This window comes from Orcinus orca, chromosome 8 (assembly GCF_937001465.1).
Source record: "Orcinus orca chromosome 8, mOrcOrc1.1, whole genome shotgun sequence".
NCBI lineage: Eukaryota > Metazoa > Chordata > Mammalia > Artiodactyla > Delphinidae > Orcinus > Orcinus orca.
The window spans coordinates 94,220,265-94,247,508 of NC_064566.1; the positions used below are offsets into that span (position 1 = coordinate 94,220,265).

A 27,244-nucleotide genomic window follows, 5' to 3' on the forward strand; every position below is an offset into this window, starting at 1 on the left:
TGGTGAGGCGCGGGGCCACCTAGGGCTCAGAGGTAATTCAGAAAGACCACAGGAAAGCAGAGAACAGAGGATGAGATGATGACACAGTTACCGAGCAATTTCAGGGTAGCTTTCCGGGCTGCCGGAAGCTCATCTGCAGGTGCTGGGGCTGCTGTCACATCACAAGTTGCTGATGGAGGGAGAAGCTGGCTTCCTGCTGCTCCCTGCTCTCCCCGGTCCTGAGCACATCCCTTGATAGTACTCACGCCTCCCCAGGGAGCACCCCTCTGCTTTTCCCACTAGACTGGAAGCGCCCCAAGGGCAGGTGTCTTTGCACCTGCTCTTGTAACTATAAGAGGTGTGCAGAGCAGTCACCCAGCAGAACTCTGGTTGAGTGGCTGGAGATAAGGAAAGAGGCAGAGGGAAGGATGCCTATTATGGGATACGGATGCATATCCCACGGCACCTGCCCTCATCCTCTCCTCCCCCTTAGCAGCCCTCAGTAGAGGGCAGGGGTTAGCCCCCCGCACTGTGCCCCAGCCTGGGGGCTGCCCACTTTGCTCCCAGGTTTAGGCAGATAGAGCTATCTCTCAGTCCTCTCCCCTAGGCTAGGCCCAGACCCTGGCCCAGAGAGAGATGCCCTTGCCTTCCCCCATCTGTCCCCACCTTCTCCTCTCTCTTCAACTGGCGCCATGCTGAGGGGGGCCACTCAGGGTAGAGCTCCAGCAGCCCTCCAAGCCAGGACTGATCATACTGAAAAGCTGATTCATTTCCAAAGGCCGTGGGCCAGCGAGTCCCCAGTCCAGAGCTCTGGGATCTGCTAGGAGCTTCCTTGGTCAGCCAGACCAGAAGAGCCGAGGCCCTGTCCTCCCACCTGCTTGAACGTGACCCCTGACTCAAAGGAGCTTCCAGGGCTTGTGATAATCTTGCAGCCCCTGGAACAGAGGACTGACCCAAGATGGACTGGGGTAAGGCTTTAGCCACTCTTGGGTGACCAGTGCCCATACTTATGCATGAATCCAAGAAGCAGCACAGATATAAGCAGCCCCAGGGTTTGGCTCAGAAGCCAGCTGATCTACAGGTACTTTCTCTTTCTCCTGTCCTGCTCATCATTTGGCCCTGGGCCCACTTACCGGCTGGCCAGACCCGGGGCTGAAGCAGAAGATGGTGTACTTGCGGATCACCCCGTTGGGCTTGGTTGGGGGGAGCCATGACACAACCACACTGCTAGCGGATGAAGGGACAGCTTTGATGCCAGCGGGGGGACCTGGAACTGAGCAGGGGAAGGTCGGGTCAGTTTAGAGAAAGGAGGAGCAAAGCCTTTGGGAAAGAATGACAGGGTGGGGAGAGTGAGGCAGATCAATCTGGGAGTGCTTCCTGAAGGAGGCATCTCTGAGCTGTGGTTTAAAGGAGGAGGTTCTAGCATGGCAAACAGGTGGTGATTATTAGGGGCTTGTAACAAAGTCTCTGAGATGGCAGCACCGGGAGTGGCCAGTTTCAGAACTGTTTGGCCAGAACCAAGGACTTAAGAAACACGAGAAAGAAACAGAAGCCATAAGGAATTCATCTTGATCCCAATGACCCTACTAATGAAGCTTGTACTTAGGCCAAACAAATATACGGGTCAATTTGCTTTTTGCCCTGTGAGCTCCTTGAGGCTGGGGACTCTAGAGACTCACAGAGCAGGCCTCCTCCCGAGGGTCAAGGGTCAGTGGTCAGCCAGTGGGTGACTGTGTTTCCTGTCATGTGCTCAGGGCACTGCCCTTGGGGGTCTGGCTAGGCCCTTTCTCTTTTCAGGAGGGAAAGTCTACTTTAGAATTGGCTGAGAAATCCATCCTAAGTGGATCCAATCTGTATGGATTCTGACCTCCCCTTGCTCCCATGTCTGAGCCTGCCTGGCCTGGCTGGGACCCCAGGGCTCTGCCTGGGAGACTGGAAGCATCCTGTTTGCAGCCCACAGTCTCCTTCTTCATCTTTCCCTTGTATTGTTGTGACTTGTCTTCCCTCCTGGGAGCTTTTATGCTCCTTTGAAGATTGTGATGGTATCCTATTCAACTTATTTTACCTTTCTGAGCCTCAGTTTCCCCATCTATAGGGACATAACAACCACATTAAAGGTCTGTAGTGAGAATTAGTGCTAATTAAAATAATTAGGCACGGTGCCTAACATACAGAAGACACTCAGTAGATTGTAACAACTAGTATTTTTGCATTCCCTCCCGTGACTCTCAGCTTTTAGCACCTACGTCAATTTTTTAAATCTAATAAGTGGTCAACAATTCTAGGTTAAATAAAATAATTAAAAACAGCAGCATCCTCCATCCAGGGACCTGAATCCAGAAGCTCGCAGTCATCCTTAACTCGGTCCTTCCTCACTGCTATAGCCTTGCCATTTACCTCTGTTAGGGGTCTCTGCAGTTTCGGGATGCAAGGGGGTCTATGGATGGCCACTGGGGCAATTTGCAGTGTTCAAATCTTCTCTGTCGTTGCATACTTTTTTTTTCTTATCAGTTATTGAGAGAAATATGTTGAAATCTCCCACTACGATTATAGATTTATCTATTTATCCCAACACTACAGGTAGTGCTGTTGGTTTTTGTTTTATATATTTCAAGGTTATTAAGTTCATAAAAATTTAGAACTGCTTTATTTGCCTAGTAAATTAAGTCTTTTACCATAACAAAGTGTCCTTCTAAGAATGAGTTTTTGCCTTAAAGCATACTATGTCTGATATTAATATTCTGGTTTTCTCTTAGTTTTGCATGGTATGTCTATCTTTTTCCATCTTTTCATGCTTAACTTTTCTACACCATTATGTTTTAGATGTCTCCTATAAACAGCACATATTTGGGTTTTGTTTCATTGCTAGCCAATCTGGCAATCTTTATCTTTTAATTGGAGAATTTAGTCAATTTATCTTTAATGCTATTACTGATATATTTGGGTTTAAATATCCCATCTTACTAAATACTTTCTATTTGTCCCACCTATTGTTTTCTCCTTTGTGCCTTCTTTTGGATTGAGTATTAAAAATACTCTATTTCCCCCTCTCTGTTAGTTTTACAGTCTTTAATTACTTTTAGATTACAATGTGAATCTTCGCCTTACCAAAGTCTAACATTATTAATTGGCACTTTTCTTCTCAGACAATGCAAGGACTTAGAACTTGCATTTACCTTCTCTCAATTTACATGCCACTGTTGTATATTTTAATTCTGTATATATTTTAGATCCCCCTTCAAGACGATGACATGATCACCATTTTACGCAATCAATATCGATTTTGATTTACCCATATGTTCACTGTTAATTGCTTTTCTTTCCTTCCTACATCACTGAGTTTCCACCTGGGATCATTTTCCTTCTAGTGAAAGAATACCCTTTAGTATTTCTTCCAGGGCAGGTAGGTTGATGATAAATTCTCTCAGTTTTTTTTTTTTTTTTGTCTGAAAATGTCTTTATTTCATCTTAATCTTGAAAAATATTTTTGCTAGGTATAAAAATTACAGATTGATAACTATTTTTTCATACATACTTTAAATATACCATTGTATTGTTTTCTGGCTTCCATTGTTTCTGATAAGTTAGCTGACAATCTAATTTTTGCTCCTTTGAAGGTAAGTGGCCTTTTTATCCTCCAGTTGCTTTAAAGATTTTTCTCTTTGTTTTTTAGCAGCTCTATTATGATAAGCCTAGGTGTGGATTTCTTTAAGTTATTGCCTGTGAGGGTTGTAGAGCTTCGTGCAGTTGGGCTTGATGTCTTTCACAGCCTTGAAAAGTTTTCAGACATTTTATCTTCTGCTCCATTCTCTTTCTCCTCTTCTTTGGGATATCTTCTCACATCTTCTATGTCCCTGATATTCAGAATGTGGTCCATGGATCAGCAGCAGTGTCACCTGGGAGCATGTTAGAAATGCAAAATCTCAGGTTCCACCCTAGATCTACTAAATCAGAATCTGAACTTTAACATGATCCCCAAGTGATTTGTATGCACAGTAAAGTTTGAAAATCACTGCTCTATATCTCTTATTTGCTCTTTTATTTTCCATTCTCTTATTTGCTCTTTTATTTTCCATTCATTTGTCTTTATAATATCAGAAGGTATTATCTTCTGACCTATCTTCCAGTTCACTATTTATCTCTTTAGCTGTGACTAATTTGTTGTTAAACCCATCTAGTGAGTTCTTAATTTCAGTTATTAATAGTTTTTTTTTTTTATTTTTTATGAGGAGTTAGGGGCTCTGGTTTAATTCTGTTCTGCTCTGTTGTCCCTCCAACACCTGTGTTTTATTAGGTATAGTTTGTTCTCTTGTATTCCTTTTTTTTTTTTTTAGATGTTGGGGGTAGGAGTTTATTAATTTATTTTATTTATTTTTGCTGTGTTGCGTCTTCGTTTCTGTGCGAGGGCTTTCTCTAGTTGTGGCAAGCGGGGGCCACTCTTCATCACGGTGCGCGGGCCTCTCACTATCGCGGCCTCTCTTGTTGCGGAGCACAGGCTCCAGAGGCGCAGGCTCAGTAGTTGTGGCTCAGGGGCCTAGTTGCTCCGCGGCATGTGGGATCCTCCCACACCAGGGCTCAAACCCGTGTCCCCTGCATTAGCAGGCAGATTCTCAACCACTGCGCCACCAGGGAAGCCCTTCAGTTATTAATAGTTTTTATTTCTAGATTTTCCATTTGATAGCTTCCAATACTCTTAAAATTTCAAATTTCAGTTGTTAAGAATAATTATTTTAAAGTCCATATTTGATAAAACCTATGTTTGGAACTCTTGTGGACCTGTTTCTTTTGTCTTTTTTTTTTCTGCTGGCTTTTGTTCACATTGTCACCATTATTTTTTACTGTATGCCAGACACATTATTTGCAAAATTGCTTGTGGAAATAATTTGAGGTCTCAGGTGATGTAATCTTCCTAAAGAGAGAATTCATGTTTGCTTCTGACAGGCACCTGCAATCTGGGGCACTAGCAACCTGAGGTCACCTCAATCTAATTTCTAGGACTGAGATGATTTGAGGCTGAGCTACTTTTGGTCCCCCCTTCTTTTTTTTTTTTTTTTTTTGGTGGCACGCGGGCCTCTCACTGTTGTGGCCTCTCCTGTTGCGGAGCACAGGCTCCGGACGCGCAGGCTCAGCGGCCATGGCTCACGGGCCCAGCCGCTCCGCGGCATGTGGGATCTTCCCGGACCGGGGCACAAACCCGTGTCCCCTGCATCGGCAGGTGGACTCTCAACCACTGCGCCACCGGGGAAGCCCTTTGTGGTCCACTTTTAATCTTAGAGTTCTACCCTTCATGGTCTCAACTCAAAGTAGGCAGGGGTTGGGGGTGAAGGGGATGGGAGGAGGGTTCACTAGACAGACCCACACACCCTAGCAGGCCCTGGCCTCCAATTAATGTCTTTCTAGTACTGCTTAGTTTCTCAGTCACTGCCTCCAGATTCAGCAAATGCCCCTGAGGGGAAGAGCTGTTCCAAATACCAGGCTCACCTCCTGGGCCTCCATTCTTCCTTGGATCCTGGCCCAGTAACTCTTTACTTTCCTGCCAGCTCTCTGATACCTTGAAGCAAGTATTAAAAAATATTTTATTCATATTTCCTAGTGTCCCAGCAAGGAGGAGAGTGGGTTTGAGTTACCGCGTCTACCATTCCTGGAAGTGGAACTCCTCTGATACGTTTTCCTAAACGTGTCCGTCCTCCTCCCTTCATCCTCACTGCTGCTGAACTAGCACACACCTTCCTCTTCTCTGTCTAGATGCCCACAGGTTCTAAGAGGCCTCTCTGACCCAAGTCCTTAATCCCCCTTCCCCTTCCTGCAGTCAATCCTCCATGCTTCTACAAGAGTTACCATCCTAACATGCGGCTCTAGTTCAAGCCTCTTCCTCAGTTAAAGACCTTTAAAGTGGTCTAAAATCCAACCCAACTTTGCACTCCGAGGCCATGTAGCTAGGTCTGGTATTCACAGGGGAGACAAGCGGTAGGCAAGAGGTTTCGTAGCTCGTGAACTGAGTGCAGCCGAGCCAGCCTGAAACCAGGCTCAGACTGAGAGATCTGGACTTAAGAAATGAGCTTGAATTGATATGTTTGCATGTTATCTTTTTATGTATCTTGGCTTTCTCTAAATTTTCTGGTAATTTTTTTCCTTTGGCAAAATGCAAATTCCTGAGGGGGAGGGGGAGTGGTGGGTACGGAGTCACAGAGTCTTCAGATTAGGGTATCTGTCCCATGGCACAGCTGGAATTGGAATGTGGGTCTGTTTGCTTTCCAAGTCAGCTGAGTAACCACTGTTATGACTACCACCTACAAATGGGAGAATCTGGTGGGGCTGGAGCAGCACGGCTGGGGCGGGCCTGGCTGTCCACCTACCCCTCTGCTGTCATTCCTTCCTATTCCTTGCAGAGTCTCACTCTTGCTTGGGCCACCCATGCTCCTCCACCCTTCAGAGAAAGCTGTCCCCGTCGCCTTCACCAGAGGATTTATCAGGATTAGAGTAAGTCAGCCATGATAATTCCCTTCTCCTTTCAGTGACTAGCTTCACTAGAGGCACACTGCCCCACTGTGGCTGATGGGAAATGAGCATAAACCTGGTGAGGGGATTTCTGGGAAAGGTTTCTTTTACTCCCAAGAGAGGCCCATAGGAAGAGACTGCTTCTCTCATCCTGAACTCTGTCTTGTCTGGCGTGATGCCTGGAGCTGCAGCCGTCTTGAAGCCATGGGAGGAACAGCTGACAGGCTGAGGATCGCAGAGCAGAAAGATGGGAACCACTGAGCTAACCAACTCTGGAGCTGCCCTACTCAAGACTTCTTGTTATATATGATAATAAACATGCTTATTGCTAAAATCAACCAAAGGCTTCCTAACCGATACAAGCGGTGTGATGGAAAGTATAGAGGCCAGGGAGGCAAGAAAGCCTTGATCTGCCACCCACTGGCTTTGTGACCTTCAGCAAGTTGCCTTAGCTCTCTAGGGCTCCGTTTTCTCATCTCTAAAATGGAAAGAATACCTATGCTATAGGGCTATTGGAAGGTTAAATCATGCTTACGATGGCGCGTCACACACATGTCAAGTTATGAGCACTGTTCTGGATGAGACCTCAGCTGACAGCAGGCTCCTTTCAGCTTAGGCTTCCCTCAAGGGCACCTGGGTCCATCGGAAGCAGTCATTTCATTGCCAGCTCTTGGCAGGCATAAAGCAACTACCATTTGCTAGCACTTGACATTTTAGAAAGGATTCTATAGCTATGTTGTTTCTTACAACGTCTAGATGAGGCACTGTCCCCATTTTATCATGAGGAAACTGAGGGTCAGAAAGGTTAAGTGACTTGCCAATAAGTGGCAGGGCTGGGGCGCGCACGGCTGCTGTGTTTGCCAGTGTCCCTTCCACTCGGGGAAGCTGCTGCCTTAGGACCTGGCCCCTGCCTGTGCGTGTCCCTGTGTGTGGCTCCGTAGGCAGCTCACGGGTAGGGGGTCGACAGCTCCTTGTAGGGAGGGATGGTGCTCTTAGACCTTTGGATACCCTTGTGGGGTCTTGCCTTGGTCAGTTAAACATGTGTAGGTGCTTACATCTCACGCCTTGCATCAGAATAGGACACAAAAAGTCTGGGGGTCTGGGTGGTTAATTTCTAGAGGCCAAGAAGGTGCCAGTGTGTGTGTGTGTGTGTGTGTGTGTGTGTGTGTGTGTCCTTGAGGCCCTGAAAGGGGCCAGGCACTGAGCACCATCTCCGTTCGGTCTCCACACAAGAGCAGGTGGCTCTGCCTGGAGCTGTCCCAGGAAACCTCGATGGGGGGATTAATGACAGGAAAAGTAGGGCGGGCAGGTTGGTAAATATTTAATTGCTCAGAGCTTAAGTGGGGGAGGGGGATGATCTGCTGGAAAGGGAGGGGCTTAGGGAGAGTAAGGAGCATTAATCTGAGCTGGTCCGGTCACCAAGTCACCAAGCGCGGGGCTGCACTGGGAACATCTCCATCATCACATTAGAGCCGCTCTCCTTCTAACTCCTCTCACCCCTCCAGCTCCTTCTGCTAAAGTGTCTGGGTAGAGCCTAGACTGTGGGTCTCTGTATCCTTTGAAAAACCCGAGGCTGCGTGGGAAGAAAGCCATGATGGCAACCCTGGCTACCGTTTATTAAGCGCCCAGGGTGTGCAAGGCACTTAACACCAACCGACTCTTCTGCCGATATAGCACCTGGCTCAGAAGGGTTAGAATCAACTCAGTGATGGGGTTCGGGGGCGGTGAGGAAGGGAGTGGAAGACGAGCTTGGAGCTGTGCATGGTCACACACAGCACCTCCTGGATCCGGCAAGGCCCCTGGAGGTGTGCAGCTCCAGCCCAGGCAGGAAGTCTGGCCCTTCTCCCAACCTGACCCCTCCTGGGCTGACTCAGCTCCCAGCCTCCGCCATGTGACTCCATCACTCTCGCCTTGAGGTTTGGCTCCTTATCTCTGTTTTCTTCTGGTTCCGCCCCCATGGAGAAGGGCTTTGAGATCACAGCTCTAAGTGGAAGCACATCCCATTCCCTCCCTGAGAGCCCCCTGCACACCAGCGTCCAGGGCCTGGCCCATTCTGGGGCCTCTGTGGGGCGATCGCCGAGTCTCTAACCTAGGATATGTGGGGTGATGCTCCCGTTGCCCCCAGTCCCAACCACCTGTACCCAGAGGACACCAGGCTGAACCCTGCAGGGGAGCAGATGCCATAAAGTATGCTCCTGGGGTGGGGGGGACAGGCTTTATCCGGCCTCTGACCCAGTGCAGCAGGGGGAGGGGGTACGGTGGCTCGTAAGGTTATGCTCGAGTCTCGGAGCACCTCACCACCACTTACAGTAAGCTGTGTTCTCCCAAAGTAGGGCCCCAGTGTCCTCAGAGTCACCCTTCAGCGAACCAAAGGGACAGGAGAAAGGACGGGGCTCTGCTCTCACCCTTCTCCTTGGGTGAGCAGCGGGGCGGCTCGAGGGCAGTGCTCAGCAGCAGGCCCTGGGAGCTGCCACGCGGTCCGAGGCCAGGCCGGGGCTGGAGGAGCGCACTCACCGTCCTCCTTGGTCTGGATGTAGAGCACACTGCTGCGCACGCCGTCCCCGGCCTGGGTGTAGGCCAGCACCTGCACGCTGTAGTTGGTGAACTTCTCCATGCCTCGCAGCTCCACCCTCTCCCGTGTGGTGGTGATGTTCTGCATCTCGCCCCACTCTGCCGGACATGAACAGCCCTTGAGTGCAGTCCAGGCCGGCCAGGCCACGGTCCCCCAGCCGCCGCCCCTCCGCCAGGCTGGGCTCGGGGCCGGCCTGCTCCACTGGGCTCAGACCTTGACTCCGTGGTGGTGGCGACTAGGGGGACCCTCCACCTCAAGTTCATGGGTGCGGATTTGGGGCACTGCTCCTGGACCACATTTCTCCCCAGGTGGCCCAACCAGGGTGAGCGACAAATGCCAGCTGGGCCTTGGCCCCTAGTCAACCTTGCACCAAATTCAGCTTAATACTCTCTCCATAGGACAGTCCCATCTCTCTATCTCTCCAAGCCACATTCCCCTGTCCTCCACCCAAACCTCTCTCCGTGTGAGGGACCCCAGGAGTGACTTGGACCTGGAGGGGAGCCTGGACCAGGCGGCCAGGCAGCAGCTGCTCCTCTTGGCTGCCCGGCCCCTCCTTGGGCTCTCAGCTCTCCCTAGGCAGCAGATCCAGGGGGCATGACAGGCTGAGGGTGCCTCCCCTGCACCTGACCACTCCCGGACCAGCGCCCTGAACTCTCGAGAGGATAAGGGGTCAATCCCCGTTACCTTCTCCCCACCACTGAGGACACCCTCCCTGCAAAGAACCCGCACAGAGAATGCGGGCGAGGCCAGTGGAAGGGCCAAGCCTTCCTCGGGCTCGGCGAGGACCTGTCGTCCTGGCTCTCAGCACGTCAAGGAACGTGCTGTAGACGCTGAAGAAGGGCTTAGGGAGAGGGTCCCACGGGATGGCCAGGGCCTTAGGAGGAGGAAAGAGACAGACTCCTGAGCTCACAGCCCTACCCCTGGTACAACCGGCTTTTCAGAAAACAGCCCCAGACACCGGCTTGTAGAAGACTAGTGCCGGCAAACCTACCCTGGAGCCTCTCAGGGACCTGGCACAGGCAAAGGCCCGGCAGAGGGCCCGGCAGCAGTCGGCCAGATTCCAGAGGGTGAGGACGCCAGGCCCAGCCTGAGGGGACTCCAGGTCGGTGCAGGGGAACCTCAGAGGCCTGAGTGGTGGGACCTTCCTTTTTGGGAAGGTTAGAAACCAGGGTGGACCTGTCTAGGACTAGAGACAGAGAAAGACCCAGGAAGAGGGCGGCATGGCCATCAATCCACGTTGCCTCTGGAGACTAGAGAGGCTGATGCCTTCCTCACCTAAGGGCTGAGTGGGGAGCCACAGGCTTAGAAAAGTGGAAGCAAATTCTGGAAAATGAGGCCCCATCCCTGGCTCAGCACAGCTGTGTGAGGCCATCTCATCGTATAAGGCCTTGGGAAACCTTCAGGTCTCTGTGTTTTGGGAGGAGATGATGGAGGTGTGGCAGGGAGAGACAACTACTGTCAGCAGGGCTTCTGGGCAGAGCAGAATCCAGGTCGGGAAGGGGAGGGCCGCTGCCACGGAGGGATGACCATGAGCTGGAGTCCCAGGTCCTCCAGGAGGGAAGGGAGGAGCCAGGGGACACGTGGCAAAAGGCTGAGGATCTGGGGAGGCAAACTCATTTCCCTAGTGTGGGATGCTGGGCCTCTGGCTTGCAAGACTGCAGACTTCCTGGTCACTGCAAGGGCTCTGTTACACCAGTGGGCAGGGCCTTGGTGTGTCTGGGGCTACACAAACCTGTCTGGACTACTGCATCCCAGGGGAAGGCAGGCACCTGAAGTGTCGGGCCACTGTTTCGTCTTTTCTCCTTCTGCCATTCCTATCCCCCCAGCTCCGCTGTGCACCCTTCTCCAGGTCCTGGGCGGCTCATCTGCACAGACCACATGCCTCGCTGTCTGTCTGGCTGAGGGGTGGCTCTCTCTGGGTTCTGGTGACCCTGCTTCCTCCTCTTGCTCCTTCAGTCCTAGGCGGTGATGGCTTCCTGCTTCTGCTAGTCCCAGGGGCCCTGTCCTCCCTCCAGACTCCTTGGAAAGCGGCGCCTTCATTAAAGTCTCCTCAATTGCCCTGTTTGAGCACGCCACCTGTCCTGACTGACACGGCCACAAAGTCCTAATATCAACACATTCCATCAGAAAAGCAAATGTGCCTGTCTCACCCCTCAAATCCCTGCCCAACATACTGCTGTCCAGGAGCAGCTGGTGTCCGTCCCCACCAGGGAGATGACTATGTGTACCCCACCCACGCTGGTCCCGGCTCTGACCCCCGGATGACTGGTATGGAGGAGGGGGTGGACTTCCACTCGACATCCCATGGCAGGTGCTCAGCCCTTAGTATGGCTCTCCACCAACCCCGTGCCTCTCGCTCCACAAGCCGGCCACCACTCCCAGCAGACTCACCCCCATCAACGTAGAGTGACCAGAAGATGACCCGATAGCCTTTGAGGACGCCGTTGAGGGTGCTGCGTGGAGGTTCTGACCAGGAGATGACGGCCACGTCGGAAGTTATGGACAGGGCTCGGACGTTCTCGGGGGGCTGGCTGGGCACTACAGGGGCGGGGGGAGAGTTGAAAGGCCTGGTTAGGAAGGTACAGGACACATCCACGTGCAGGTGGGGCCCTGCTGCCCAGCCAGAGGAACTTTGGGTGACACAAGTGGGAGGCCCTCCTGATTCAACGAGTCGCAAGAGTTTTGGGCTGGTGACCAGGAAGTCAACCCAAGTCTCCTTTCCTGGAGATTTGGGTGAATAGGGATCCTTACAGCTTGGTTCCTGGGCTCTGGGTGGCACGTTCCTGGTTCTGGGTAAACGCTGGGGGAAGAAGGTGATGAACTCCAGGCATGAGCCCCTGGGGATTCACCAGTAGGCACCACAGCCCAGGGAGTCCACGTCCACTGAACGTAACGGAACCTGGAAGACCAAGCCAGTGCTGGAGGGATCTGTAACTGATGCTCTTATCTGATGGCTGCCAGCCCTCTATGTCACCTGAGCTCGGGGTCTGAACCAAGGCCCCGCTCTAGGGACCCTTGTGTCCTCATACCAAGCTGAAGGGAAGGAAAAGAAGAGGATTTGAAGCAACCCTGGGGCAAGGGGAGAAGAGGTTCCGCAGACACCTTTAGGACCTCTAGGATCATTACATTTTTGTCCCTTGTCCCTGCATCTGAAGACACCAAAATGCCTTGGGTGATGGAAAACACTCTCTAAGACCAACTTGGGTGGTCTGCCCTGCCATTAACCCTCTCCATCTGAGGTCTACCTTTGAGCTTAACCTAAGTCCCACCCGCTGCAGGCGGCCCTGCTGCACGATGATGATGAGAGACAGTGGTGACACCAGGCCGCAAAGAGCCACGTCGGCGAGTGACAACTTTGGTGGTACTTCCCCTGGCTTCTGAGGAGCTGGGGGCAAAGGGAAAGGCCACGTCTGCTTTGCTCTGAGTGGGAGAAAGCAGGCACAGGCTGGATGGAAGGTAATTAGATCCCGTTGCCCCACAAGAGGCAACTCTAATTTTTATGAGCATTTAAATGATAATACATCACCCTAACGATCCTCTTTGAGAATGATTATTGTTTCATATTACTTAGGTGTAAAAATATAAGCACCATGTAATTAGGGACCCAGTGTCATAAACTAATACAGATAGCCCGTTCGAACAAAATGAAGGTAATATAATTATGGAAGAGACACTATTGCTAAAGCAGGGGTCCTTGAATACCCCAGGAGGAGTGCTAATATTGCAAGGAAACGATCAGGATCTGACAGGCTAACGAGGCCCTTAATTAAGTATGAAAAACTGCTGAGCAAATGCTGCTGGAAACTTTCATCCCCTTCTCCTCCTTTGTTTGCAAAAGGACTCCACAGCCCGTGCGGATCTCTCCCTGTTGGTAATCCCAGCACCCACCCCCCACTGCAGCCCCCCAAAGCAAGGGAGGTGGGGCTCTGATGGAGGCCAAAGGTGGGCCTGGCCTGGCTGTTTTCTGGGATGGCCCCAGTGGACGGAGTTTAGTGTTTGGTCAGGTGTGCTGGGTGGTCTTGGGGCAGCCGTTCCCCCTGGACACGACTTCCCTGAGCATCCTGCATCCACGTCACTTGGTCTTGCATCCAGCCCTGCCCCCAAGCAACAGGGTAACAATAGGGTGAAGTAGAAAGAGGGTGAGATTCAGGGTCAGGCCTGGATTTTGACCTGGACTCTTCTTCATTAGACGGGCAATTCTGCGCAGGCTCTTAACCTCCGCGAGCCTCGGCTCCTTTTATGGGTAATGACCTGGCTGTTAACGCTGTGGTTCTCACAGGTGCTCCCTACACCAGTGGCATCGGCATCACTTGGGAATTTATTAGAAATGCCCGTTTTTGGCCCCCACCTCAGACCTGCTGAAGCACAACCCTGGGCGAGGGCCCAGCAATCTGTTTACAGCCCTCTGACGTGCGCTCAGGTCTGAGAACCACTGTGTCAGAGCACTGCTTGGGATTGGTACTGATGGTACTAAGAGGCGACAAGCTGACCTTCCTCAGTCCAGCCGGGCCCGTGGCCAGCATCACGAAAGGGAGGGGGACGATGGGGGGCTGGTGAGGCTTCGGGCTGGTGGAGGGGGTTGGGCAGCTGGTGGCAGCGTAGCTCAGGTGCTTCTCTGTACCTCTGTGCCTTCTATGCACCTTTCCCTCTCTCTGTGTTCTCCCTTTTCCCCAGGGGCCCAGTGCTCTGGGGCTACTGACACCTGCTCCCTCTCAAAGCCTTGCTTGTGCCCCAGAGCAGCTAAATGGAAATCTCTGGGGATGAAGCATCAGGATTTTTAAAACTCCCCAGATAATTCCAATTTGTAGCCACGTAGGTGTTTCTGACCTGATACATCCTCCCTCCCAAGGATGTCTGCATTTTCAGAGAGAATGAGGCAGGGAGCGGGCATTGCTTAACAAAAGGATGGAATGCTTAACAAGAGGGTGGAATGCTGGGTATCCTGATGGCCATGGGGTGATGTCGTTATGTTACTGGGGCAGTCAGTTCCCTCCCTCTGCTGGGGGCAGGCTCAGACTTAGTGACAGTTTTTAATCTCACATCGTGGTTTTAGGCTGGAGCATCAAGAAGGAAGCTCTGTTTAATCTGCTCTTTGTGGGGCTGTGACCAGCCCGGCTCTATCTCTGGGGGGCATCAAGGGTCACATCTCCTCTCCCTTCCTGGCACAGGCTCAGATACCAGCTGGCTCTTCTCTGTGCTTGGAGAGCAGGCAGGCTCCTGCTGCCTTCTAACCCTCTCTCCCCCGTGAAACCGGGCCCCTTAATTCACTCATCAGAGTTGGAGTGCTCTCCAGTCCTCAAAGAATTCAGTTTTAAGAATCGGAACCTAAATCCTCTGTCCATGGACCTTGGGATATCGTACCTCCACAGTCTCATCTCAGGTCCCTAAAACAGGTGGTGGACAGATTCCAGCCCAGAAGTACAAAGGTAACGTGGCTCCTGCCCTTTTTCCAACCTGGAGGGTGTAAGGGAGGAGAAACAGGACCCAGAGTACAGAGGAAAGAGCTTGGGGACAAAGATGGGTGAGGGGCCAGAATGAGGAAGGAGGCAAAGGTAGAGGGAGAAGCACGGACGGAGAGTCAGGCAGGTGCACAGACAGGCGCTCAGACAAGCCAATAGATCAATAGAGAGACCGATGGGCACAGCATTAGCAAGCGATGGATAGAGAGCCAGCCAATGGATGGAGAGGCCCGGAGTGCTAAATGGACCAAGCATCCCTCGAGGACCCAATGGGTGAGAGGAGATGGAGGGATCCAGGGAGCCTGTGTGGACCACAGGACCATGACGGGGCTCAGGAGGAGGGAAGGGCCCTGAGTCCTCCCTGGCAGCCCTGGCTCTGCCCACAGCTGAGATCTGTACCCGCTCACTACCCTCTACTGGTGCCCTCACCATCCTCCAGGGTGGTGGCATTGATCTCGCTGGATGAGGGCCCCGTGCCAGCCCGATTGAAGGCCTGGACCACCACCCCATATTGGGCGAACTTCTTGAGGTTGTCCAGGGTGTAGACCTCACTGTCTCCAGTGGCCTTCATCTCCACGATGCTGTACTGCCCATTGCTGCCAGGGCTGTTCTCTCTGTAGCCGATCTGGTAGCCCCGGATGACGCCGTTCTGCAGCTCCTTCTTGGGTGCCTGTGAGTATGGGGTGGGGTGGGGAGGAGACAGACACAGTGACATTCTTAGAGGATGCTCTTTTTTTAAAAAATAAATTATTTATTTATTATTTATTTTTGGCTGCATCGGGTCTTCGTTGCTGCCTGTGGGCTTTCTCTAGTTGCGGCGAGTGAGGGCTACTCTTCGTTGCGGTGCGCGGGCTTCTCATTGCGGTGGCTTCTCTTGTTGTGGAGCACGGGCTCTAGGTGCGCGGGCTCAGTAGTTGTGGCACACGGGCTTAGTTGCTCCGTGGCATGTGGGATCCTCCCGGACCAGGGCTCGAACTCATGTCCCCTGCATTGGCAGGCGGACTCTCAACCACTGCGCCACCAGGGAAGCCCTGAGAAGATGCTCTTAAAACCAAAGTCGGATCATGTCACTCCCTTGCTTCCAAGCCTTCAAAGGCTCCCATATCACCCAGAGTCAAGGCCAATGTCCTTACAATGGCTACAAAACCCTACATGATCTGACCCCACCCCCAAGCCTCTTGGACCCGTCTCCTCTCCCCCATGCTTCCTATGCTCCTGCACACACCTCTCTGCTGTTCACACCAGGCACACTCCCATCCAGAGGAACACTCTTTCCTTGGATATCTACATGGCTCGCCTCCTCAACATTGCGGTGTCCTTGCTGAAACGCCGCCTTCTCAATGAGGCCTTCCTTAAGCTCTTCGTGTAAGAGTGCTCCCTGCCTTCCGTTTAGTGCTCCTTACATTTCTTCCTGGTTTTATTTTTCTGCATGGCAGTGTCATCTGACGTTCCATATAGTTTACTTATGTCTTTGACTACCTGTCCCCATTGGGATGTAAGTGCCGTGGGGATGAGGAGTGTTGCCTATTTTGTTCTCAGTGTCTAGAATGGTGCCTGGCATGTAATAGGCCTTCAATACATATTTATTGAATAAATGAATGGGTGAATGAATAAATGAATAGGGATATCATTTGGCATGGGCTCAGGGGCCCGGGAGAAATGCAACAGCAGACAGAACGTAACCCGATGGAGAGGGAGGTAGGTAATTAGTTTGAATAAAAAGAGAGAGTCCCGGGCTTCCCTGGTGGTGCAGTGGTTGAGAGTCCGCCTGCCGATGCAGGGGACATGGGTTCGTGCCCCGGTCCGGGAAGATCCCACATGCCGCGGAGCGGCTGGGCCCGTGAGCCATGGCCGCTGAGCCTGCGCGTCCGGAGCCTGTGCTCCGCAACGGGAGAGGCCACAACAGCGAGAGGCCCGCGTACTGCAAAAAAAAAAAAAAAAAAAGAGAGAGAGAGAGAGTCCCAAGATACCACTTCACACCCACTAGAATGGCTATTATTAAAAAATGAAAAATCACAACTGTTGGTGAGGATGTGGAGAAACTGGAACCCCTGTGCATTGCTTGTGGGAATGTAAAATGGTGCAGCCGCTGTGGAAAGCGGTTTGGCAGTTCCTCGAAAAGTTAAACATAGAATTACCCTATGATCCAGCAATTCCACTTCTGAGTATATACACAGAAGAATTGAAAGCAGGGATTTGAAGAGGTATTTCCACACCCATATGCGTGGCTGCATTCTTCACAACAGCCAAAAGGTGGAAGCAACCCAAGTGTGCACAGATCAATGAATGGATAAACAGAATGTGGTCTATACATGCAATGGAATATTATTCAGCCTTCAAGAGGAACGCAATTCTGATATATGCTACAGCATAGATGAACCTTGAAAAGACGCTAAGTGAAATAAGCCAGACACAAAAGGACAAATACCGTATGATGCTTCTCTGAGGTACAGAGTAGAATAGAGGTTACTAGGGGCTGAGGACGGCTGGGTGGGGAGTTAACGTCTAATGGGCACAGAGTTTCTGTTTGGGATCATGAAAAAGTTCTGGAGATGGACAGTGGTGACAGTTGCTCAACACCGTAAATGTACTTAACGCCACTGACTTCTAACACATGAACATGGTTAAAATGTTCAGTTTTATGTAAATACAATGGTATGTATATTTTACCACAAGTTAAAAAAAAAAGAGTCCTTGACTCTGGTGTAGGCCCAGCTCCTGTTGGAGCTGGTTTGCCCTTGACATCCTGGCCAATGGCTGGGGAGTGTTGAGAGCTGAGGCCTGAAGCCAGCTCCTGGATGGAGGGACAGAGATGGGTGAGGACAGGCCGGTGACAAGGGGGCACTTCGGAGCTCTGCCTGGGCCAGCTGGAATGAAGGGCTGAACCCAGCTGGCCAGGCAAAGGGAGAAAACTCCACTGGCATCAGCCTGGAGGGTGGAAAACATACGGTCACCCCCAGCTTGAACCCTGATACCCAACCAGCCATACACACAGGTGTTCTGAGAGAGAACGCATCAACAGGTAAACACTCACCAACACAGACATTCTCATACACGATCTCACACACACACACACGCACGCTGGATCCCAATATCCCTTCACATCCAGACCCATCAAAGCAAACATCCCAGTCCACACCTACCCGTGGCCAGAAACATTTAGACCCACTAATAGAAACTGGCTCTTTTAATGTGGGGTCTGCCCGTCTATATACTGAGAGAGAGCACACACCCCAGGGCATACAAAAACAGCTTGAATCAGGGCTTTAAAGACAATGCAGTTAATTTAAAAGCCCACGTTTTATTGTACTAAAAAATAGTACAATATTATTTTAATTATTTTAAATAATAATTATTATTTTAATAGTACTACTATTTAATAGTACTTAATATTATTATTTAATAGTACTTAATATTATTAATAGTACTTAATAGTACAACAATTAAGTTAGTAAAACAGCCCGTTTTTTAAAATTCAATGAATGTTTAAAATGAACTGCATTTTTAAGCTCACTGTTAATGCAATAAAATGAAGTTTTTAATTTAACATAATTGTTTTGAACTCATTAACTAGGTGTGCGTGTATTTAATTCACTTGACTTTTTGTTAATGCCTGAATAACGTTTCTCTCTGTACTTGGGCAGTCCTGTTTGCTAGTTTTCAAGGGGGCAAATTTCTGAATTTGGGTTCGTATCTATACACTCACACATTCAGACAGACATCTATTATAGACACAAATATATCTGCAAGGTGTCCTTGTTTTCGCACTGACATATACTCTCCTATTACATACCCACGTCCGTATCGAAACACACTGATATATACATCAGTACACAATGACACATATGCCTACATACGCAGAGCCGCCTACACCATGATATACACCTGTATATGTGTGATATACACAGTACCACGTCACCTCCATTCACATCAAAATATACTGGCAGAGGCCTTGGATAGGCATCCAGGCATACCCTGCTACATACATATAGATATTCACATATTGTTATAAATCTTGACACATGTTCCCTCTCTCCCTTCTTCCCTCCCTCCCTCTCTCTCCCCTCTCCCCATACTGCCCCACCTTCCCCCAAACAGGCACATTCAGGATTTAAATCAATCTTAACAATATTTCTCTGAAGCATTAAGAAATCAATAGGGCTGATTGCAAATTTATGTCATAAAGCAGTGGTGATCCATCTCGTGGAAAGAGTCTTGAAATGAAGTGACTTATCTTTCAAGTGAATCTTTATTTTTCATTAATCTGTTTCTTGGTGTTAAAAAAAAAAATCCCCTGAGAAGTCAGCCCCAAATTTATTGACGGGCTCGTTCATTCTGAAGTTCTAACGTTCTAATCAATTTTATTTTTCATTATGAGACTTTGGAGAAATAAATCTGATTCTAAATTTTTATCAACCTCCAGGTCGGAGCTTTGTAGCCAAATGTCTCAGTGGTTTACATACTTATTCAGCCCTGCCCCACCTCCAGGCTTCCTTGGAATATTCTTAGGAAATGGGTGCAGAGTCAGGATGCAGACAAGACTTGGGGACCAGACTCCAGGCTTCATCCCCAGTTTCTGAGAGAAGCCCTGGCACCCAGATCTGAACCTGGAGGGAACCATGGCTCTGGAGTTATCTGCTAGGAGGGCGAGGACCAACTGCCCAGCCTCTGTCCCACCTTTATCCTGGTCATTTCTCTGGGGAGGGAAGGAACCAGGCTCTGCTGCCTTGTGTGTGTGTATGTGTGTGTGTATGTGTATGTCCGTGTGTGTGTACATGCCCAGGCATGTAGTCTTTTTAGGAAAAATATTACTAGGCCCTTCTGAATCTCCTATTCTTGAGTCTACCTTTTTGAAGGGCCCAGAAGGAGGACTAAAGCACCTGAATTTTCCCACCAGGAGTTCAAGTCAGAAAATGACCTTGGACTTTGATCCCAGATGTAGATGAGGCAGCCCCCCCACCCAAGCCCCACTGTTGAGATGAGAGAGATCCAAGAAGAAGGACATGGATGGGACTCAGAAAACTCTCTGTTCCTGACCTCCATGCGCTGGGCTCTGGTGGGGAGACTGGGCAGGGGCTCCAGACTCTGTGCACTGAAGTTCTGCACCTGTCACAACTTGAATGACCATGGAAGTCACCTTGCATCTCTATACCGTGGCCTCCTCTGATGGATGGGGATAAAAATACCTCTTCTGTTCACTCCACAGGAATAGAGGGTCAGATAAATTAGTGCAAGAAAATACTCAAACACTGGAAAATGCGGTGCAACAGGAAGACATCAAGGATGGGCAGCCCTTCTGTGCCCATGGCAGGGATGTAGCAGTGAGGCCAGAGTTACCCAGGAAAGCATTTCTTGGTCCTGCTCAAGGTTATTCTGATCTGTTTCCCTGCCCAGCTGTGGAATTGCCTCGAAGATTTCCCCTCAGTGACAGTCTTCAGATACCCTCTAGATTTACAAGTTTCTTCCTCTTAGAAACGGCTGCAGCACCTACTGGTTTGTTTTCTCTGCAGATCCCCTCCCCCAGAGCTGGGGAGGGCAGTCATTTTTTAATCCTGATTTTATAGAGGAGGAAATCAAGACCTGAAAAGACTAAGCTCCCTGTTCAACGCTTTACCATGAGAATATAGGGGGTGGCTTCACCCTACCTCCCAGCTCTAGTCACAGGGCCAAGATGAGGGTGAGACTCTGTCGTTTCATCTCCCATAATCCACAGGGCCCCTTTGAAATTTACACATAATCAATTCTAACTCCAGACTTATTACAACATGTGGGGTGTGTAGGACAGACCAGCATGGTGGAAGAACCATCTTCCCTCCTTGGCACTGACAAATTCTTCATCCCACCCTAGGCATGGGCGTCCATAAGACAGTCAGGGTGGAGAAGGGAGTGGGGATTGGTGAGGGAACCAGCCCCTTTATCCTCCTCTCTTTCCACCCCTCCAACCTCATGGATTTAGCAATAAACAGGGTTGGGCACTCTTAAGAGACCAGAGACTAGCTAGTCTGTTGGGGTTTCATTTGTAGATTGAGAGGGGAAGAAAGGAGGTATTTCAGAGGAAATTGCCTTTGAATTTACTTACCTTCCAGGTCACTTGGATGCTCTGTGAGGTCACTGGCTGCAAGGTTACATCCATGGGGGGCCCATCAGGAGCTGGCGGGTGGGGGGGAGAAACAACATTATGAGTCAAGTCTTGGAAGAAAAGAGTCCTATGCTCTTACTCCCATGCTTGAGCTGGAGGACTGCTGGGGAGAAAGGAAAAGCTCATCTACAGAAGCAGAGAACCTTTGTTTGAGTCCTTCTGAAATGATCATAGGGTTTATATTTCCCCTTCATTCTCCATAACTTGCTGAAAATGTAGCAAACAATGACTATGAAATACTGCTCCACATCCAGCAGGCTGGCAAGTATTTTTTAAAAGTTTGATAGTACAAAGTTCAGACAAAGATATGAAGTGGCAGGAGCTCTTGTACACCGATCATGCGAGAGCAAGTTGGTACAAAACTTTGGAAAACATTTTGGCATTTTTTTGGTTAAAGGTAGAAGTTTGTCCATCTGATGACTGTAATTCTACGACTGCTTATATCCCTTGGGGGGGAATGAAAATACACAAATGATACAGCTGTACTGATGACATGAAGCTCACAAAAAGAATATTGATCAAAACAAGGAAGACAGAGAGAATATATGAAATATGATGTCATGCATATATTCTATTAGAAAACAGGCAAAACTGAACTGCATGGGTTATGTGTACATGCATTGTGGTGACAGTACAAAAAAGGAAAGAAAGGAAGTTGGGATACTGGTTACTTCAGGGGGAGAGGTTATAATTGAGAAAGGGCACATGGAGGACCTCTGGTAAGTGGTAACGAGTGTTGGTTATACTAGTTTTTCTATATGATTATTTGTAAAACTGAACATGTATGTTATATGTACTTTTTTGTATTAATTTATCTTTTGCAGTGACAGGTAAGAGAAAATACAGCAAGGAAAATCTTGTTTAAACTTTCAGGAAAACTTCATGACAAAAATCACAGGAGATAATCCAGGGCACTAGCACCCCCATCCTTTGCAGATCTAGCATATCTGTCCTTTCCAGACAGGCTACGGCCAGGTGAGTGGGGGCAGGACCATGGACAGCTCCCGAAAGCATTGCATCGAGAACCCCATCTGGAAAAGGTCAGACGGAAGAATCTCCAATGATCCAGAGGCAGACACAAACACCTCGGAATCTCCCCCTTCTCCTCTTCTAACTGCAAGCCCACTGCCAGTGGACAGGGTGGGTGTGGCCCCGGATGTCCCGAGCCCATGCGCAGGGGTGGCTGGGCGAGATGCTCACCGGCCTCCTCAGTGCTGATGGTGAGCTCCTTGCTCGGCTCGCTGCGGCCAATCTTGTTGAAGGAATACATGCGGATGCTGTACACGGATGCCGGGTGCAAGTCCACGATGTTGGCCTGGTTGATGGTCGGGGAGATGTTGCGTGTGGACTGCTTGAAGTCCCAGGAATCTGGACAGAGGACACCCATTTCTAACCACAGCCAGGCAAATTCCAGGACCCCTCTCCAGCCTCAAGCAGCAGCACATCCCAACGTCAACTTAGATGCCCAGAAGAGGTCTAGTTCACAGAGACTGAAGCAAGAGAGCCTTCACAACTTCACAGAGGACCAAAGGGTTCTGTTCCATTAAGCTCAAGTGGCCAAGGGATGCCTGAGGATGGGAGCAGCAAATGCACTGCTTGGAAACTCAGGGAGCTTAACCCTTCTCTTCCCTGGGCCGCCTGGTGAACTCAAACCTCAGATGGGGGTCAGATGTCTCCTATGGTCCCTTCCAAGATCACCATTTGCTTGCTATTCCTGAGGGTCTGATTGGCCAGTGCCCTTGTTCCTGGTTTCTCAGACCACATCAGAGACCTGTTATAACTGTGAGACACCCCCTCAACACATGATCCCAGTGCAAAGGGGGACACCAAGTCTTATACCCCTTTCTCCTCCTATGTGTGCTTCTGGATTGCCTTTCCCTGTGCATTTGTGTGGTGGTGGTCTTGACTGTTTCTTGGGCTGTCAGGGGGGACAAACCACGTGCCAGAGTCCCTAGGCAAACCCTACCCTCTCTCTCACCAGCAAGAGAATGGTCTCTGAGTCTTTACAGTCAGAAGCCAACAAAGGGATGAGCATGTTCCCGATTCATCCAGGGGGACTGACAGCCCATTGCAGGGCTAATGTTTAGCAAAACTGTAGAATGTGAAAAATACCAGATAAATACCACTCAGGGATACTGTGACAGTAAACACTCTGCACCTCCAGAGGAATCCAGTCATGCATTCAATGTATTTGTGCTGTGCACCTACCAGGGGATCCCAGACAGACATGGAAGGGGTTGCAGTCACAGCAATGCCTCAGCCTAGGACCTTCCAAACGCAGAATTCATAACCAGATTACGTTATTGGCACTTTGCTTTGAAAAGAAACAAAAAGGCAAAGCACAAGGAAACTAGCTGATAGTGGGGCTTAGAAATCTTCCCAGGGCGCGTCCTGATGTGACTGTTCAGTCTAATTTTCCATGTCTTTTAAATCCACAGTAGAGGATCCTGAAAATTCTCAGTAGACAAGATTAAACTGTATTCACTACAGTTTGACCCGTAAATCAGGGAGGGAGGCTAGCACATTCTAGAACAGATTTTAGGAAGACTTTTTTTAAGCTAATGCCTGGTAAATTAGGAGAATTGGTTCACTCGAAGAGACTATCCCATCCCCCCAGGTTCTGGTTAATTGAGGTCTTGACGTTTTTCAAAACACCACTTTTAGCTACACAGGCTTGGCATCTGTGAAGGGCACTGGCCCAGCTCCCCATCTGCAGTTTTGCATTTAATTCTTTGGTTTCATGAGCCAAAGTCACAAATGGCAGACAGTGGATGCTCAGAAAAACAGTATTTTCTCCTTGTCATTTAAAACACCCCAACTGCCCAAGAGTCACTCTGGCTGGCAGGTTAAGCCAGAATTGCAAATATGCAGCTCCTACTGCCGTGGGTACTGCTTTGGTTTGGGAGGAAATGGGCTAGCGTGCGGAGGCAGGTGTTCACTTCTCTCTGCGGCATTCTGGGAGCTGGTGCCAGCTCACACATCATATATGATTTGCCTGTGTTTATAGGAGAGGGAGAGTGATCACGAGTCAGTGCATTCATTTTTGATGAGTGCGGCAGAGGAAGGAGACCACATGATGTGTCTGAAAACAGAGGGGCTAAAGAAAAGAGGTGCTAATATTTATCAAGCACCTGTGATGTGCCAGGTGCAGTGATGGACACGATTTACTCTTCCCTCCTTCCAATGACATCAGCACCATATCTCCACTGTATAGGTGATGCTCACGTCATCAAGGCCGATTTCTCACTTGGCCTTTCAGGTGTGTTCAACGCTTAGACCTCTCCCTTCCCGAAACACTTTTCTCTTGGGTTTCCTATTAAAACACTCTCTAGCTTTTCCTATTCTCTTGGGTCATCTCTTCACTTTGCAGGTGCATCTTTTTTAACCTTACCATTAACGGTTCGAGTTCCTCAAGGCTCCATCCTAGGCTCTCCTCTCACTCCATACACTTTTCCCACCAGTGGCTTCTATTTCCATCTACACACAGATAAGCTCCCTGAAGGCAGGAACCATGTCTAAAACTTTGCCCATCTTGCCCACTTGGCACGCGTTGGGCACTTAAAACCCACTGTTGGTTTTAGATCAGAGCCACTTCGTTGTCCTGGACTTTGGACTTGCAGTTCCTCTGCATTTTGTAGTCACAAGAAATACCCTTTGCCTTTCCCTCCCTTGCCTCCTTCAACTGTCAGTCACAGGAAGGTTGCGGTGGGGGGGGGGGATGCCCCAGAGAGTGGCCTCTTTTTGTTCTGCTTTTGCCAGTCATTTCCAGGTGGATTTGCCCTTGTGTTCCCAAATCATCTTTGATGTTGCCACAAAATGGCTCTCTCCCCATAGCGCCTGCAGGCTAACGCATGAGTCAAATCTGGAGGTCTCTAGCTGATTTTCCATACTTGATCACTGCCATCTCTCTGACCTGAATAGCTGAAATCAGGGGCCCTATTTTCTTCCCTTTCCTTTTCAGCTCTCAGAGTACTGAGCTGGCTTTGGTGAACATTGTCTCTTTTAATATTCCCTTTCATATAAGCCTGGCTTACCCAGATTAACATATTTCATTAAGGGCTCTCTCTCCCTTTCTTCATCAAAGGGTTTATGATGCAAAATATTCTTCTTAAAAACTAAGGAAGTGGCTGGGGAGATGTCAGTGCCTTCCACTCTGTGGGCTGCTTGCTGGGAGGGGACCCGGGGCCTTTGGTGTTTCAGGGGACACATTCACTGTAGAAGGGGGAGCAGTTTGGACGAAAGTCACGTCTGGAGCATTTAGCTGCCTGTGCTTGGGAAACAAATCCATTCTGCATCTCTGATTTCCTCCTTGCATCACAGCTCTGAGCCCACCACAGCAATCTCCGCAGCACCGAGAAAAGGTTTCCTGGGTCACCACCACCACTCACCACATCCCAACACCAGACCCTCTCACAGCCCCACTCCAGCTCACACAGAACGCCACGCCACACCGGGCTGGCTTACCCCATGGTGGCTGACGGCGCGCACCACGAGGCTGCCTTCTGGGCTTGGAGGGCCATCCTCAAAGAACCCATCCCTGCTCCTTGCTTGGAAAACAGGGGTGAAATGTGGTGTCTGCATGTTTAAATCTGCACGGCGCCATCTGATAAATTTGTGTGGACGGTGCTATTTATCATTCAGCATTCATGTATTATTACTCTGCTGCCTGGGGCCAGGAGAAGTCAGCGTGAGCGGGATGGCTTAGAAAGGGCAGACTTGGTAATTTCCCTTGGAAAATTAGCATGATGAGCAACATGGCAGAAAACCTGGCAAAGGCACAGTTGTAACACAGAAGGGGGTCAGGAGCAGATGGTCCAGACCCAGGATGGGTGTGGTCTGGGGCAAGAGGAAGAGGGGAAGGGAGAGTGGGGCACAGGATGGGGACCCATGGAGGGTTATTCTGTGTCAGGCTCTGTGCTAGGCACATGCACATAAGCCATCACATTCACGTAATCCCTACAGCCACCTTGGATTACGTGTTATTGTCTCCACTGATAGGTAGAGATGCCCAAAGACCTTAAGTTGCTTGCTAAACATCATACAGCCCTGACACTTGGTCAACCCAAGTCTTCTGCTTTGAGAATTGTTCTTGTTCTACTATTCCACCTGCAGGCAGAAGATCTACTTACACACACACACACACACACACACACACACACACACACACACACACATGCCCCTCCCTCCTTTGGGTCATCCATCCGTTCCCTAGGATACCTTTTACAGTTCTCATGTAATTCAGTTTGTGGTGTATTACACGTGATTGGATAATGCTTTGTAATGGTCCTGGAAGTGCCTTCATGTGTGTGTGTGTGTGTGTGTGTATGTATGTGCATGCGAGCGTGTGTACACAGTGTTTATTCTCACTCCAACTGCATTGTAAGCTCCAAGGGCAACACTCTGTCTCCTTGTTCTTTCTCTTTCCCTACCACATGGCGGGTGCATGATTCTGCAAGATTATTATTGGCACTCAGTACATGTTGCTGACTGACAGACACATATTTCAGCCTGCAAGTCCCATAGGACTATAAATTGCCGCATGAAGTATTTGAGTTAGAAGGAGAGGAACTTACATCTTTTAAAGGTTGACTATAGCCCCATGCTAGATGCTTTCTCTTTATTCCTCAAAGCAATCCCACAAGGTAGGCATTACTGTTTCCCCCTCACAGACAAGGAAGCTGTGCTATGCTCACAGCCTCTGCCTGACTCCAATATGGTAAGTCACTGCAGTTCCCACGGGATTCCTTTTCCTAAGTGCCAGGATAGATGCCCGTCTGAGTGGGGTGGCCTGGAGTAGTCCTACCTAAAGACAGGAGAAAGGACCAGCCAGCTTCTCTGTGCTCTCGATCCTGTGATTTATTTTGCTTTTTTTTTTTTTCTTTTACAGGTGCAAAGCCCTTGTGGATGGGAGAGTCTGAGGTTGAGTTTTCATTACCCACCTCTCTACCTTGCCATCCATCCTGGCTCTGGGGTGGGGTATGGCCATTCCTCATCTTTCAGGAGAGCCAGAGGGGGTGGGGGGAAGATGTGGATGAGCTCTGAAAATAGCATCTTCCCTGCCCACCTCTCCTTCTGCACCGCTGTCCAGATGTGTGATGTTCTCAGCTTCGCCCTGCTGAGCAGTGCCCCAGGAAAGGTTTCCACACATTGGAGGGTGGCCAGTGGAGGGGGCCGGGTGGGCAACGGGGCAGCATGGGGGAGGAGGGCAGGGGGGCAGTCAAAAGGAGCAATAGGGGAGAGGCCCGAGTGACAGCCCAGGCATCCACTCCCCGCCCCCGACAGGCCACATCATCCAGGCAGGGAGATGCTGGCCCATCTTTCTGGCTCCTGGGAAGCTTGTGCCCAGACTCGGGAAGCCTCGAGGTGTGAGATGAACACAGTGGGCTTCCTCTCCTCCCCGCGGCCTCTGCCTCCACTGAGGCCCTGCCGCTGCTCATCACCTGTCCCAGATGCAGGGCTGCGGCAGCCTGCTCACTCAGCTTCTGGACGCCTCCCCTTCCTGTTGACACCTGATGACCCTTTTCAAGGTGCCATGCCAAGTCTCTCTCTGGGACCTCAGGCATTGCTAGTAGCTCTCAATGACCTTCCCCAAGGAAG

General features: G+C 50.0%; 1 protein-coding gene across 1 annotated transcript in view; it reads right to left on the reverse strand.

Moving 5' to 3' along the window:
• The window catches only part of DSCAML1 (DS cell adhesion molecule like 1), a 342,760-nt gene that overhangs the window by 20,437 nt on the left and 295,079 nt on the right, over nt 1-27,244 (reverse strand). Inside the window, exons 15-20 of the mRNA XM_004273352.4 lie at nt 21,848-22,015; nt 20,588-20,658; nt 14,938-15,178; nt 11,441-11,587; nt 8,992-9,147; nt 1,113-1,252 (exon numbers count right to left, since the gene is read on the reverse strand). Of these exons, the coding sequence (XP_004273400.3) occupies nt 1,113-1,252; nt 8,992-9,147; nt 11,441-11,587; nt 14,938-15,178; nt 20,588-20,658; nt 21,848-22,015 (923 nt within the window). The remainder of the gene's footprint in view (nt 1-1,112; nt 1,253-8,991; nt 9,148-11,440; nt 11,588-14,937; nt 15,179-20,587; nt 20,659-21,847; nt 22,016-27,244) is intronic.